Genomic DNA, 16,233 nt, shown 5'->3' on the forward strand with positions numbered 1-16,233 from the left:
CTGTTCCCAATATGCTGTCATTATAAGCGGCACTGCCATGAACATTCTTAGACATGTCTCCTCGAGTTCACATGGGAATCTGTTCAAGGTATAGTTGGAAGTAGAATTGCTAGTTGTCATATACATATATTTTCAACGTAACTAGTCACTGCCAACCTCACACTCCGGGCGAAACACTACCAATAGCTCGATACATATCCTTGAGACGTTACACACCTGTACACACATATATAGTTTTATGTGTGTATATATATTCTGTAAAATCACACACGTGATTTTACAGAATATGAATTTACATAAATCTATCTCATGCTTTATGATGGGTTGCAGAGGACTGTTTTCTGCATTAATTGACCAGTGCCCAACTGATGGACATTAAAGGGGTTTTCCCTCATTACAGTAAGTCAAGGAACTTTGTGCATAAATACACTGACACACTAGCTCCAGGACATGTGTAGAACAGACCAGGACTGCTGGATCCACCTCTTATTTTTACAAAGGAGAAAAGGCTGAGTCCCAGAGAACTGGGATGAGGAGCTGGCCCACAGACACCCCAGCAAATGAGGAATGAAAGGGCTGGGGACCCCATTTCCTACAGTCTGGTCTCTAGTACTCTAGGGGGCACCTGTTCTGCTTAAGTAAATAAAACATCCCAATACACAGTATTCCTTTCACACACTGCCTCCGTTTACACTGTAGAATCTGAGGTTATAAAGAGGTACTCTGGGTATCACAAAAGTCATGTAAAATCTCCTTGCTTCTGTGTGGAAAGAAGGTCAGGCAGATAAGTCTTGCACCAGACCCCCCCACCCCAGGAAGCCTACAGGAGTCAGCCTCTGGCTCCTGTCCTCAGTCCAGGCAACTCAAATGCATAGAAGCCAAAATCATGCCTGCTGCTCCACTGTGGGTAGAGGTGGGACAAGGACAGGCTCCAAGGACTCTGGCCTGAGGTCAGAGAAAGAGACTTAATGACCACACAATACAGCAACGGATGCAAACTCTAAGAGGCAGTGGGAGGTCTCCACGCTCCAATCTCAGGAAAATGAGAATAGGAAAAGTTGGCCCCATACCTAGTTCTCCCCAACAAACTTACTCATCTGCCTATAATCCAGGCCAGACATCCACTCCCAACCCCATTTCAAAAAATTTCCACTGAGCATATGAGTCCTCTGGTGCTGAGTGTACAGGCTCACACGTGCACATACACACATAATGTATCAAGCTCAGTCTTGATGCCTGGCGTTTGGCATACATGAGTTTGAATCCTGACTCAGCCTCTCATTAGCTATATGACCTTAGGCAAGTTATCTGACCATCCAGGCTCCCAACTCCTCATCTTTAAAAAAAAAAAAAAAAAAGTACTCAAAATTTGTACCTACCCTATAGGGTTTTGTGAAAAGTAAATAAGTTACTACATGTAGATGCTCAGAAAAGCTGTTAGCCCATAATATATATTTCGAAAATATTTAGGATACTTGCTTAGTGCTAGTGCCTTAAATAAAGACAAGGTCCCTGGTCTTAAGGAGCTAGTAAATTTATCAGAATGTCATAAAAACAGTACAAGCAGGTGTGGCTGCCAGTCAGAGGGAGTGGTAGGTATAGTAAATGTGCCATTCTAGAGGGCACATGAGGGATATCCGAGAATTGGAGGAGGCCCCTCACCTCAAGAAGCTCTTTGAAGGGCTGAGACACACACACTCAGAACAATCCTGAACAAGGTCACACCCTCAACGTTGGGTTCCAAGGCTTTAGCAAACACATACTTATTTTAGAAATTGTAGAAAGGTACAAAATCTTGTTAGATGAACAGGTCCCCAAAGGCTCTCACGCAAGTAAGCCTCAGGGACACAGACGTGATGGAGACACTGAAGGCATGTGGTACAAACGAACAAGCCCTGTCCTGTGCCTTGCCCCGCCCACCCCTCCCCAGGGTTTCTCTGCAGATGCAGATGCTTCACCAGCAACCAGCCAGCATTTTGGACTTCTGTCCTCCCTCCGGTTCTCAGACTCTGTGCTTCCTGGTTCCTCCATCACCCTGGCAGCTGCCCCCGGGCTCTTTCTCTCACCCTCTATATATAGGTAGCCATCCCACACCCTTCACCCCTCGTGGCCCCAGAGGTACCTCATCTCTAAAATGGAAGGTTGTCATGAGGATTAAATGAAACAAACTGTGTGAAAGTGCTGGCACAACTTAGTTCCGTTCCCTTCTCTGAGGATGTTGCCACCCCTGGGCAGCTGGGCTCAACACCCTGGCATCACCTTTGAATCCTCTCTGGTCTCTGCCCACTACATCCCACCAGGGCCATGCCCTATGCTCTACCATCCACCCATCACCACCCCCCCACCCGCTCTGCATAAACTGCTAATGATGTGCATTACCAATACAGTTCTGCTCACACCCCTCAAAAACTTTCAGTTACTCCCCAGTGCCTATTACTGAAGAAAGACTCAGTGTTTCAGGTGTGCATGCAAGGCCTTCTGAATCTAGCCCCAACCCACCTTCCAACTTCAGTCTCCATCATGTCCCTTTTCTCCAGTTTAATTAAATCACTTGCTGGGCAGTGCATCATGAAATAGACTCTGTATCCAAATAAGGGGATAACACAAAGCTTGACAGGTTCTAATTGCACAGTTTCAGAGCCTTTAATACCTTAATATGTACCATGTCTCTTTCACATTCTTCCAAGTTTATTTGGACTTCTAGTAGTCTTTATTCATGGAGTTCAAAACACAGTCTAGAACAACCTATACCACACTGTTTCTCCAACAAGTCTGTGGAATGTGCCAGTTAGATGGGCCCAAGAGTGACTGACACGGCCTATGGCCGTGACCATATTAGGCACGTTTGTTATTCATCACTTTCATTGTGTGCAATCTCAGTGAAGCTGTAAAATCCCAAACTGAGCCAAACAGCCTTTCTCAGCACATGGATGGGAAACAAATGGCTGACAGCAGTACCCCAGCAGGGCTGACAGAGATTTACTCCTCCTTGACCGCCAGGACTTCCATTCAAATCCCTGCATGCTTAAGTTAACAAGGGTTGGCTTCTGAGGCTTGAAACCAAAGAACCTTCACTGTCGTATATAGTTCTTTGGGTCCCTAAGCAAAGTTACCCAAATCTCTCCCAGGCAATGGAGCACCCAGAGCCTTCTCCCAGGGGTATAATACCTGTCCCATCTGGAGTAGACCTCACAAAGGTAGGCAGCATTTTTACTGAAGCAGTGGGGTGGGTGGTAGCTCCAAGCCCTTTCTCCATCTCCTTGCGGAACCGCTTAGCAATCTCCAGGAGGGTCTCATCAGAAAGACGCATGTGGTAGAGATACTGGTCAACCTGAAAGAGAGGAAAATGAGAGTAGCAACCTATATGTTAAATGAATTATGGTATGCATCTACATCATGGAACATCACTCAGCTCCTCAAAAGGATAAAATCTGTTATGTACGGAAGGTTATTATTAAAGACCATTTAACCAGACTCTATGACAGGACTTGTCTTTAAAAAAAAAAAAAAAAACTAAACTACAAATTAAAATTAAATTTTATTTCGGGAGAATGTTAAAGACCAGGGGAAAGGCCAATTAGGGAAGAGTTCTTTTCAGATAGGTTAAGTTTAAATGCCTATGACAACATCCCTGGAGCTGGGGTTCATTAGTGGCCCTCATCTCTTGTCCTCCCCCACACTCATAAGGCCAGTCATGCCAACCCTATTAGCCCTCACCACAGGCCAAGCAGCCATAGCTTCTTGCCTGGACTAATAAAATCCCCGATTCTACAATACTATTCCCTCTTCCATCCATTTTCCATCCCCAGACAGACTACTATTCCCCTGCTTAAAGACTTTCAGTGACTTCCCATTGGCGCCAAACCCTAAATCCTTCCAAGGCCCTACCTATATAGCCAGGCCTCTCCCACTCCTCATCTTACTGTGTGCCTCTGCACTCCTTGTGCAGATCAGCCTTGGTTCAGTCCCCCAACTCACCCAACTTGCCCTTCCCTGCCTAGAAGACTGTTCATGCAGGCCCCATAGATCCTCACCTTGCTCTTCATCTGCGGATCCCTTACCAATCCTTCAGGCCTCTCTGCATGGAGGCCTTCTCTACTGTCCCTAATAAAACAATCAGGCTTCACTGTTTTTTCTGCAGACTCAGACTTTTCCCTTCACAACACCATCCCCAATTTGGAAATACATATTTATTAGGGTCCAGATCATAAGCACCAAGGGCAAGAAGAACCATGACTATTTGTTCACCCTTGCATTCCTGGAGCCTAGCACACTGCCTGACACATTAACAGAGGCTCGATACACATGGTAAAGCAACCTCCCCCATCCTCAGAGGCAGAGGCAGCTCTCCCTAGTCATTTCATTTATCTTGCTTCCAACATAAATTTACAAGAACTTTTCCCAGATTTAACACCAGGAGAAGGAAAAACAACAGGAGTCCCCCTCAGACAGTCTGCTTATTGAAAGCTCTCATCGGCCCCACCTACGGATATTCCCAGTTTTCTCCTATAAGGAAAAGGTCTGATAGAAATCCATCCAAGGAGGCGCACAAGTTTCCACAACATCCCTGTTCTCAGCAGCAGTGTCCAGGACGGGTAAGGCTGCTGGCCACAAAGGGTAGGAGTAGAATCAGGACCCTTGGGCCAGGTCATAGCTGTGCCCTCAAGGTATGAGGGTGGTGGTCCTGGCACTCCCAGCCTCATCAGCAGACTGGGGGACCAGAAGGGACCCTGGTCTTCCCAGCTCCAAAACTCCAGGATTCCCAAGGGCAAAGCGTGGCTGATGACCACTACCACTGCTTGTCATGCAGGGTTTTAAATTCGCAGAAATGAGGATTTCCCCCAATTCCCTTGCTGCCAGCTTTTATTAAAGAGCTACAGCAGACATCTAACTCCATTGGTCTAAACCAGGACGACGCCAACCATCAACTCTGTTTTCTGGTTTCAGGCTCCTGGCACCTCGATGGCCTTGAGCCCACTATCTGCCTCAGCCTCCTGGGGCTGTGGGGCACCAGCCCCCACCCCAAGCTGGGTCACTGATCTGGGCTTCCTACAATCCTGGGGAGCCAGGGTGCTCCTGAGGAGGCTGGCCTAACCCCATAATGATATTTGAGGCTCCCAGGAGGAAAAAGCATACAGCCTCAGACAAGTTCTCTCCCTGTTGGTGCAGTGGGAGACAAATTGCTGGAGACTCTGAGCCCAAGGCAACGTAAATCACCGCAGAGGCCTCCTGTTCCAAACCCAATGACGCCTGGGCTGGCCCAGGAACACTACATTATGGCTTACGCATCTCAGTGCTAGCATACAAAGTCCCAGCCACCAGACCAGAGGCTAACGCCAAGTCACATCCAGGTACAGCCTGAGACGCCCTCAGAGGCAATAGTAATAACGGCAAACCCTTCAGCAAAACCTGTTTTCAAGGTTTTATACCCATTAACCCATTTAATCCTCATAACAGCCCTGTGAGGTAGGTAGTGTTATCTCCTCCATTCCACCAAAAGGGAAAGGCAACATGCCCAACATCACACAGGTGCAAAAGCTAAGCCAGGACTGGACAGGGCAGCCCAGCTCATCTGTGCTCTTCTCTGCTCTGCCTGATGAACGCCCCTCTCTGCTGAACAGCAGGGTCTATACAGGCCAAATGGCACTACAGCACATTCAGGCTGGCCATGTCCACTAAAAGGCCATCTTCTATTCCAGTCATCCCACCACACAGATAGGAAGGGCAAACAGTGGAGGGCATGGCCCATGGGGCTGCCCTGGCAGATGAGAAGGCAGCGGACATATCTCTGGACATTATCATGAGTTTGACACATGACTAAGTTGGAGCTCCCACGTTACTACTTTCCCAAAGAGAAGAGAGGTCCAGAGGCCTCACTGCCATCCACCCCCACCTCCATGGATGGCTCCGGATGTTGCAAAGGAAGCAAGAGAGTTCCTGTGTGGGAAAGCAAAGCCTGTACTGCCTTGTTAAGAGGCTGCACTGTCACTTCTTGGAGTGTGAGGTCACGAGCACAAAAGAGCAAATGTGGAATGGCCATAATTCTACAGCAGCCATGCTTAATTTAACTCTGATGTTTAAACTGCTACAAGCCTTGTTGGAAATCCAGTCTTAACTCTCAAAGAACCTAACAAGTTAAAGAGTCAGACTTTACTCAAAGAGATTATAATCATATTTAAGTGTTCAGTGACAGATGAAAACGATGATGATCGTTACAGTAGCTAAACATTTACCCAGCATTTCTTACCTGCCAGAAACCATCCTATGGGTTTACTGACTTGACTTCCTTTGTTCTTTTGTAATACTTCTACAACCCTGTTTTACAGGTCACTTGGTGAGGGTCAGAACTAGGATTCAAACCGAGGTGTCTGGCTCTAAAGCCAGGCCCTTAGGACCACCACAGTCGCCTTTCCTGTGGACCCTCTTAGTGCGGGAGAGCACCCTCTGCCCTGTAGTTTCTTGGATAACCTCAGTGCTTTGATTTCCTCTCCATCAGATGAGACTAAGAGAAAGGATATGGGACAGCTATGAAAAATGCAACTATAGCACCTTGGCCCGAACTTCTTCTCTTTGGGCCATGATGACGGGCATGATGATGTATCCTCCCTGAGTTTCTTAGGGCCACTCAGGAAAGGCTGATTAATCACCTGATGTTACAGCTTCCTAAACACACCACTGAGGCCCACCTAGCCTTGGTCAGAACCGCTGTGTTGAGTGAAGGGTAGCCAAGGGAAGCAGAAGTTAGAAACAAGAAGCAGTCTCCATACGAAGACCTTTTTCCTGGATTGGGAAGGAAGAAAATGAACTTGGCATAATCCTTCCAACTTTCACTCACAGTGCAGCCAGAAGGAGGGAGCACAAGGAACGAGCAAAGTCATGGGAGAATGTCGTTCATGTTACCAAATGTAAACAGCAGAGTAAGACTATGGCTAAAAAATACTAACTCTTAGAAGGGATCTTGGGGTAATGTGAGTTCAAAATCCCACTGAACATAGCATTTGAGTTTATCTAGTTTGTCCCTTTCACCCCAATAGTCATAAGGCCTAGGTTTGAATGCTTCCAAGCATGACAGGCTCACCACTTCTCAAAGTTGGTCAGCTTCTACTGTTGGTCAGCTCTAGTTATTAGAAAGCTTTTCCTCAATCTGACATAAATCTACTTTCTGATCATTTCCATCTATTCTCTATTCTGCCACTTGGGATAATAGTTCCCAAACTTGGCTGCACGTAAGAATGACACACTAAGAATTCCAAAGATCTATTCCAGACTAATCAAACTGACACCTTTAGGTCTGTCTGGGTGCTCAAACATCTCCCCCTCTCCTTTGGCTGGTATCCACCATGTCAATAATGTAATAATGATGGGCTATGTTCTGGTCAACACTGCTCAAGGTCATTTTTACCACTTTCTGCCTGGGATCTTTGAAAGCCATTACTTAAGACATTAGGCTAAAGTGTGAAATAATCCTGTGTTGATCCTGGGTGCTGGGAGTTGGAGAGACAAACCCTGTACTTGTTGAAAACAAATTTCAGTTGTTGGAAACTATCAAAGTAGAAACATTCAAGCCAACCCTTATTTAGTAGCTGGTTGTGGTGAAGTACAGGCTGTGGCATCAGAAAAGTCAGTGTTCAAATCCTGGCTCTAGCATTTGTACAGGTGTCTGAGTCCCAGTTTCCTCCCTCTAAAATGGGAGGACTAGCACTCACAACAGAGTCATTGGCATAAATGAGGTGACATATGTAAAGCTCTCCATCTATCTAACCTTTTTTGCTACCCATTTTCCTCTTCTTCTCCCAGACTCATCTCTGACAAGTGGTACCCTCAGAGGATCAAGGACATTTCTTAACCCTATTTAGTCATATTGGGGTTAGCAAAACAGGGGCTGGTTCCCCAAATTGCTCCTTCTCTTTCTGCGGTAGGTGTGTGGCCTATCACACTGGGCTGCTCCTCTTTAAATCTCTATCAGGAATAAAGAAGGAAAGGAGGGGGCATTCCAGGCTGGGGAAACAGAGGCAGGCCAGAAGCAAAGCCTGGCTGAGGTATGGGAAGGCCACTTGCCTACCCAGAAACAAGGGACTAAAGAAAGATAGTAGTTTTAGATACATCTATTTAGCAATCTCGAGATTAGAACTTCCTCATTGAGCAATTCTGGTCAATTTCTTTCTTCCCATAACATACCAGTCCATGCCTGCCTCCTCTACAGAACTGTGGGTACAGGCAGAAGTTCTAAAGAGAAACTGGAAACAAGCAGGACGCTTTAGGGCCTTCCCAGGTACAAAAGCCTTTCCGAGTCCTAGTTCATGTTTGTGGGAAAAAGGCTTCAGCCTCCTAGACTTTCGCAGAGTTCTAAAGGTCGGATTCAAACAGTTACTAACTAGGGAAGGGAGGGAATGCAGAAACAAAGGAGGAGCAGTCAAGAAACAATAGTGAAGCGATAAAGCAGAGTCCCGGTTCCTCCTCAAGGGATACACATAACAATTATCTCTGAGTACTTCTGCAAGAACTAAGGCCCCCATCCAGATAGAGGATGGGAACTTAAGGCTCAGCACAAGATTCCTGGAGCACCGCCCAGTTACCTCACCACCAACCAATCAGAAGAAAGTCACATACCTTGTAGCCCTCACCCCAAAATTTGCCTATAAAAACTCTTCCCTGAAAACAATCAAGGGAGTTCTAGTCTTTTAAGCACAAGCCCCCCGTTCTCCCTGCATGGCCCTTGCAACAAACCTTTCTCTGCTCCAAACTCCAACATTTCGGTGTATTTGGCCCCACCGTTTGTCGGGCATGTGAACTTATGTTCAACAACAAAATTAACCCCATACTATTTATGAAATAAGATAACACTCCAAATGGAAAGCCCATCTTCTTAAGTGCCCACAGTTTCCTCCAGACTAGCACTGAAGAGGGGAAACTGTGTCATAGCAATGATGCAAGGAATGGAGGAAGCAGAAGATCACCCTTGTAGAGGCTCCACCTCAAAGAGGGCAGTGGCTCAGGTGTGGCAGACACAGCCCCAGCCTGGTATGAGGAAGCCCAGAAAGGAAACCCTGGAGGTGAGAGCTAGAAAGGAACCTCAGAGAAACTGAGGCCAAGGTAACAGCCTTGACTAAGGTCACAGAGTTGACACTAGAATTTGGATCACCCAGATCCCTTACTCTATTGTCAGAAACAATAAATGATAATCCTACCCCCAATCATCCCCAAGGGCCTGTATCATCTTGCAGGCCAATTCCAGTTGAATGGCTAGTGACCTTCCCCGGGTTGTGAGGACACCCTATCTGGTCCCAGTGGGAAAATGGTCCTGATCAAACTACTTACATCCAGAAAAGAACAATATTCCAACGCTGAGACTTTGTTATATAAACTGCCATAAATCCTACCTTGAATACCTTAAGAGGTCTCAAAGGAAAGTATAGAAGAAACCTTAAATTTCAACATCTAAATCTGTAAGATTCCTATCATACAACCCCTGAATCGCTGACCCCAGATTCTCTCACTTTACAGTCTGTGTTGAAAACCAATTACATGCAAAGCACTATAGTATACAGGAACATAATTTAAAAAGAAATCAGCTGTGGAGATGGATAGTGGTGATAGTTGTATGTGAATGTGCTTAATGCCACTGAATTGTACACTTTAAATATATATACAGTTGACCCTTGAACTACACAGGGGTTGGAGTGCCAACCCTCACACAGTGGAAAATCCACAGTTGGCACTCCTTATACATAGTTACGCATCCAACCAACCGCAAATCATGCAGTAATGTAGTACCATAGAATATATTTATTGAAAACAATCTACATATAAGTGGACCCATACAGCTCAAACCCATATTGTTCAAGGGTCAACTTTACACACACACACACACAAATGTTTTTTAAATTTTTTTAAGAAATCAGGATTCCTGTTCTCTAGGACTTTACGAGAGAGCACAGAACTCAACTCACTATAGACTCAATCAATGTCTCTGAAATGAATGGAGGGATGGGTCTTAGGAGTTAAGAAAGGCAAGAACAATGCAAAGCAGCGCATGGGAAGTGTCACATGTATGAGTAAGTGGCCTGTGAGACTGGCATTCAGGGGAGAGTTCTTCCAGGCTAAGAACATACATATCCAACATACATGTCACTGGATGTATGTTGACGTGGAGAGAGTAGGGAGATCATGTGAAAAGGCTCAGAAGGTGTGGGCAAGCCCAAGATCCTAGAAGGAGGTTATGAACTTTAGAACCAGAAAGCCACTCACCTCACTACATTGCATTAGCTCCCTTTTGCAATGCCTTCATATTAGTATGATTTAATCCTATCACCTTTAATCATGGGAAGGAAGAATCATAAAGATCACCCCACTGTGTAAAGTTGCTGTGTTGTTCACTGATCAGTCAATTCTCTGTAGGGTTTAGTGTCAGGAGAAAGTCTGGCTGCCCAGAGTCACTGTGCTTCCTGCTACAGGCCAATGAAATTAAAACAACTGACTCAAGGAGAGCTGTCCTGGGCTTCCCTGGTGGCGCAGTGGTTGGGAATCCACCTGCCTAAGGCAGGGGTTGCAGGTTCGAGCCCTGGTCTGGGAAGATCCCACATGCCTCGGAGCAACTAAGCCCGTGCACCAGAACTGCTGAGCCTGCGCTCTAGAGTCAGAGAGCCATAACTGCTGGGCCCATGTGCCACAACTACTGAAGCCCACACACCGCAAAGAAGAGTGGCCCCCGCTTGCCGCAACTAAAGGAAAGCCTGCGCACAGCAATGAAGACCCAAAGCAGTCAAAAATAAATAAATAAATTTCTTTAAAAAAAGGAGAGCTGTCCTTTTTGCCTTGACTATCAGGAAGCTCAGGGCTCCGTACTCGACTTTAACGCACTAAGTTTTTTGATAATCATTTCTGCCTGTTCCATGACTCTTATTCTCGAAGTCCTTTCAGTGAAAGCTGAACCATATCACCCGTACCACCTAATTCTTTTAATAAGTAGGCAGAAAATAAATAATACATAATCGAGCAAACGCTCATCAGTCATCCCTACAGAACCCACCCTCCTGGTAGAAGGGTGAATTCAAGTGACCAAACTGGATAAGACAGCAATCCCATAAGCATAGTCAGAGCCAAGGACACAGGAACACCCTGAGGCACTATTGCACTGCTGGACTTCTTTCTCCAGTCTTTGGGTATTTCTTTTTTTTTCTTTTTTTTTTTGCAGTACGCGGGCCTCTCACTGCTGTGGCCTCTCCCGTTGCGGAGCACAGGCTCCGGACGCGCAGGCTCAGCGGCCATGGCTCACGGGTGCAGCCGCTCCGTGGCATGTGGGATCTTCCCGGACCGGGGCACGAACCCGCGTCCCCTGCATCGGCAGGAGGACTCTCAACCACTGCACCACCAGGGAAGCCCGTCTTTGGGTATTTCTGATTTAGTACCTAGAACCTTCTCCCCAGGAGGTGCTGAATGAACTCTAGCTAATTCCTACATTTTAGCTGCTTCTGGACCTCAAGCAGACCAACTGACTGAATTTTAGCTTTCCTAGCACTCGTGTTTTTGTCCTAAAGATACAATCAGGTGTATATATATATTATATATATACTGTATATATATAATATATATGTATATTATATATATATATATGTGTGTGTGTGTGTGTGTGTATATATATATATATATATATATATATATATATATTAGACCAGACTCCAAGGATCCAACCTAGCCTCCTAGAAAGAAATTTAGGAAGAACCACACCCTCTTGAAGTGAAGGGCTTTGACTAATCTCATCTGCTTTAATTCAACTATAGTCAAAACAGGGTTAGAGAGGCAGGGGCAGGGTACTATACAGCAATGAGAAGGCAGTACTTACCGTCACATCCAACTACATATATAGATGAATCTCACAATATAAAGTTGGGTAAAAAAAGCCAGATACAAAAAGGAACAGATCATATGAGTCCATTTATAGTAAGTACAGAAACAGATCTAGGCCGGTAGAAGTCAGGATAGTGATTATACTTAGTGGGGGGTATACCTGCTATTGTTGGTAATAATTTGTTACTGGATCTGGGTGGTAGTTACCTGGTGTGTTCAGTTCTCTATATAAATTATACTTCAATTTAAAAACATAGGAAGGAAAAAGGACAAGGCACTGATTAGGCCCTAGTCTACCTACTCACATGGTCTGGCCAAAGAGGTCAAATCAGAGGGGAAAGCCATAACCTAAATGCAGCCGTACATAGCCTTCCAGTGACTCTATGTGCTGACACATGCTTGCAACTTAGTTTCAAAAGAATTTCATATCTTCCATTATTCCTTTGCCAGTGTTTCACTGCAAATCTTTGACAAGGAAACCAAGGTTTGAAGAAGCTTCCCCAAACCGCAGGCCAAAGTCCCTGACAGGACCCATAACACCCAGTGGCCAGATGAGTGCCCTAACCCGGGGCATAGGTGTGCCCACACAGGGAAAGCTAGGTAACTACCATCAGTGGCCTCATTAATAATAGTGTCTTCACAGACTCCTCCTGGGAGGACCGAGACTGTGCAAAGAGCAGCAAGTTTATCCTGTAATGTTGCCAAGCCAAGGCCAGATGTTTCCGATAAGATTTAAAAAAAAAAAGGATGAGTTGGGGAGGAAAAGACAGAGCAGATCCTGGATTCTTTAAGCCTCCTGTCCTCTGAAACACAGCTAACGAAGTGACAGATCTGCCTCGACACTTTTTTCAGATGGGACAAGGCGGACCCCTACTAGGGCGGCGCGCCACCTCAGGGAGATTCCAGCTGACGCACCGCGTACTCACATGGCTGGAGCAGCGCAGGGTGAGTGTGGAGCTCACTGAGGAGGCTTACAGGCCACTCCTCCAGGATCCTGTTGCACCGTGAGTCACAGGGTTTCCTGTTCTTCCAGTTCTTGGGCTGCATCGAGTTACAGCCAGACAGACCTCAGGCAGTAGCACCTGTCTGGGGTCCAGGAGACAGGCATTTGGGACGCCTGTCCCAGGACCCTCCTATCCTCAGACTATGGGGCAGCAGTGCAAAGGAATAATATGTCCCCATTCGCCTGCACATAATGATTGAGCACTAAATTGAGTGTGCCAGCGCCAGGCGCTGAGGATGCCGGGATAAAGAAGACCCTTCTGCCTGCAAGTGTCCAGTCTATTGGTGGGAGGCAAATAGGTCAACAAGTTATTATAAACTGAAGGAGTAAGGCAGAGAGTAAGCAGTTTCTTTCACTATAATAAAAGACAGATTTACAATCACTTAAATCACATACATCAGTACAATTCTGAGGAGTTTTTGTCTTGAAAAGGTTAAACATATGTGTTGACCCCATGCCTAGAATGTTCTCCTGCTCTGGCCTAACAAACTCCCACTTGTCCTTCACCCCAAATACATTCCCCAAGTTCCCAGCTGGTTATACTAACACACTTTTGACACTTGTGTCTCTTGCTCTCACTGGTCCCAGAGGACTAAAAGGCACTGACTACATGTTCCCAACTTCATATTTGTGATGCCAGAGCTCTCTCAGTACTGAGATACAGTAGATGCTCAAGACATATTTGTTATGGTGACATCAAGGGGTGACAGGAATGCCGAGGAGAGGAGTGAGAGAGTAACTTGGGTAAAGGGGAAGAGCTGGCTACTGCAGACTGCCCAGGTGCTCAGAGCCTGGCCTTGTTCTTCAGGCCTGGGCCCACACTGCATGTGATCCTGGCAGCAGCAGAGTTTCCTCTCCATCTACCTAGCTGCCCTGGCCAGTACCCCAGATCCCCTAGGGGTCGAACTCTGCCTCCCCTGGCCAGCCCCATGTCAGGGACCAGAGTCTGCCCCTGAGCCCATATGCCCACAGGGGCATCTGAACTCCCCACTCTTGTCTGCTGCCAACTGTCCACCTGCTGGACCAAATCACTTTGGGTCTGTCTCTTTATACCATGTCCAGCCCCAGAACTTCCCAGTCTGCTCTACCCACCCCAGACACACCCACCATAAGCAGGGCAACCATATATCCCAGTTTGCCCAGGACAATGTTTACAGTGTGGTAGCAGCATAACTGTTAACAGTGTCTCCTTTTACTCTCAAAAGTGGCCCAGTTTGGACAATAAATTATAGGGTCACCTTAGGTACAGGCCACAAATCAAATCCTGCTCATGGTTCTTAGGGAGCCCACACCTGAATGATGAGAAGAGCCCATTCTATGCCAATGGCGCTGAAAGGAATCTGGGTTTCCTTTCAGGAAATGGTGGAGAAACTGGGTTCTTGGCTGGTCCCTTAGTACATGGCACCCGGTTTCCTCAACTGCAAAATAAAGGTTTGGACGAGATGATCTCAAAGGTCCCTTCCCAACTGACCCCGGACTGATAACCCCATGAAACTGAAAGACAACTGGCTATCTCCAGTTGTCCCAGGCAGCCCCACACTGGGGCTAAGTGCCTGGGCTCTGGAATCATACTGCCTGGGTTTGAATTCTGGCTTGCCCTTGAGCAAGGTACTGTCCCTTTCTGTGCCTTGGTGTCTTCTTCTGAATAATAGGTAATAATAACGTCTACCCTGGAGGGCTGCCGGAGGACGACCTGAGTTGTAGTAGAGTTCACAGACAGAGCCCAGCACTTCGCGAGTGGTGTACATGTTTGTTAATTTAAGACCTTTGGGAATTGAGGGGAAAAGAGGACTGGTGGGACATGGCTGGAAGGCTTCATTAGAAGGGGTTGAGACAGGACAATATGGGAGGAAGCAGGAGGAACTTTTGTCCCTCAAATGGGAAAAAGGAAAAGCGACAGCTTCAAATGCCCTTACTCAGCCCAAATCAAAGCTGTCCAATGGCTTATCTGGTTTCACTCCTTTATCAGACAATACGGTGCTGTCAGAAGGAAGAGGTTGGGAACAAGGCCTTCCAAGAACATAGACCATCTCCAGGCCTCCAGGGCAGGGATGCTGAGCTGAAGGTGAGAAGAGGCAGGAAGGCTGGCTGAGGTGGATGGGCACCGAGGGTTCCCAGAGCCAGGTTCTCAGGTCTGACTCACGCTCCAGGGAAGGACTCTTAAGGAATTGCTTAGAGATCCACAGACAACAGTGCAAAAAGCATGGTACTTCAAGGAAAAGGAGATTGTCTAGCTCCTGCTCCCATGGAAACAAGGCCAAGACTCCCAACCAAGTTTGGACAAGACAGAGGCTGTACAGGGATGGGGGGAGTAGAGTGTGGGTTCCACACTGATGGTCCTCTCCGGCTTTGTCGAGAACCCCAAGCACTTCAGTGTCAGAAGGGGCCACACTAGACAGCCCAGAGTGTACATAGGAGGGGCAAAGAGCTCTCTGCTGAGAACCAAGATGGCCAGGGACTCTCCATTCAATGTGCCAGAAAATGTGAGAATGACTGTTCCCTTCATTGAAACTCCAGGGGTCAGTGGGACTGAAACCTACCATGACCCGGTCCTGTGACTCAACAGCACAGGGCACCCCAAGTGGTTCCCCCAGTGGGAAGCCAGAGTCTGGGGCAGATGTGAGGAAGTGTGAGCAAGCATCTCATTGGCCAATTTCAGTGTAAGTGGCCTCAGCAACTGCCATTGGAGCCTCTGTGATTCTGCCCTCCAGGGGAGGTACCGACAGGGAGTGGACTAGACTTCTACAGGGAAAAGGGGTTGAACAAATGCTGTGACTATTCAGTGTGCAGCTTTGTCTCTCATGACTTCCCAAGGAGGACGCTTCAAGCTGAGGTGTACCAAAATGCCCCAGGCAACCCAGAGACTCCCCCCTCCACCCAAGGGGAATGCTGTATCCCCAGAAGACCAGAAGGAAAGCAAGTTAGAGGAAGAGCTCAAAAACGGGTCTCCTATGCCCAGAAAAGAGAAGGTTTTAGAAGTTGGATGGGGCAGTGAGGAAGCTTCCTTATTTCTCAGCTTTAGGAACTTTCCATCCTTCTGTCCGCCCTGTCCTCTGCTCTAATCCAACATAAGACAGAGAATATAAATGGGCCAGAACCCATATGCCCTAAAAGTCCTTAGGAAAAAAGAAGCGGGGCCTCTTTTGCTTCTGCCCAGATGGATAGCGCAGTCAGGTATCTGAGAGTGTGTCTATCTCTATGTACTAATATTTGACACATAAAGTGTTGACTATGTAGCAGGCACAGCTCTAAGAACTTCACATATATTCACTCTCTCTTAAATCCTTACAAAGACCCTATTAAGGTGTTATCCACTCTCCATTTTATAAGCAGAAGAAACTGAGCCCTAGAGAGGTTAAATAACTGGCCCAAGTTCACACGGC

At 46.7% G+C, this 16,233-nt stretch overlaps 1 protein-coding gene across 3 annotated transcripts in view; it reads right to left on the bottom strand.

The window, feature by feature from the left end:
- The window catches only part of HK2 (hexokinase 2), a 61,559-nt gene that overhangs the window by 38,577 nt on the left and 6,749 nt on the right, over positions 1 to 16,233 (bottom strand). For all 3 annotated transcript variants that reach the window (XM_033400579.2, XM_033400578.2, XM_004277122.4), the window contains exon 2: positions 3,169 to 3,331. In XM_033400579.2, coding sequence (XP_033256470.1) covers positions 3,169 to 3,331 — 163 coding nt within the window. The remainder of the gene's footprint in view (positions 1 to 3,168; positions 3,332 to 16,233) is intronic.

The sequence above is a fragment of the Orcinus orca genome, chromosome 13 (genome assembly GCF_937001465.1).
Source record: "Orcinus orca chromosome 13, mOrcOrc1.1, whole genome shotgun sequence".
NCBI classification, from domain to species: domain Eukaryota; kingdom Metazoa; phylum Chordata; class Mammalia; order Artiodactyla; family Delphinidae; genus Orcinus; species Orcinus orca.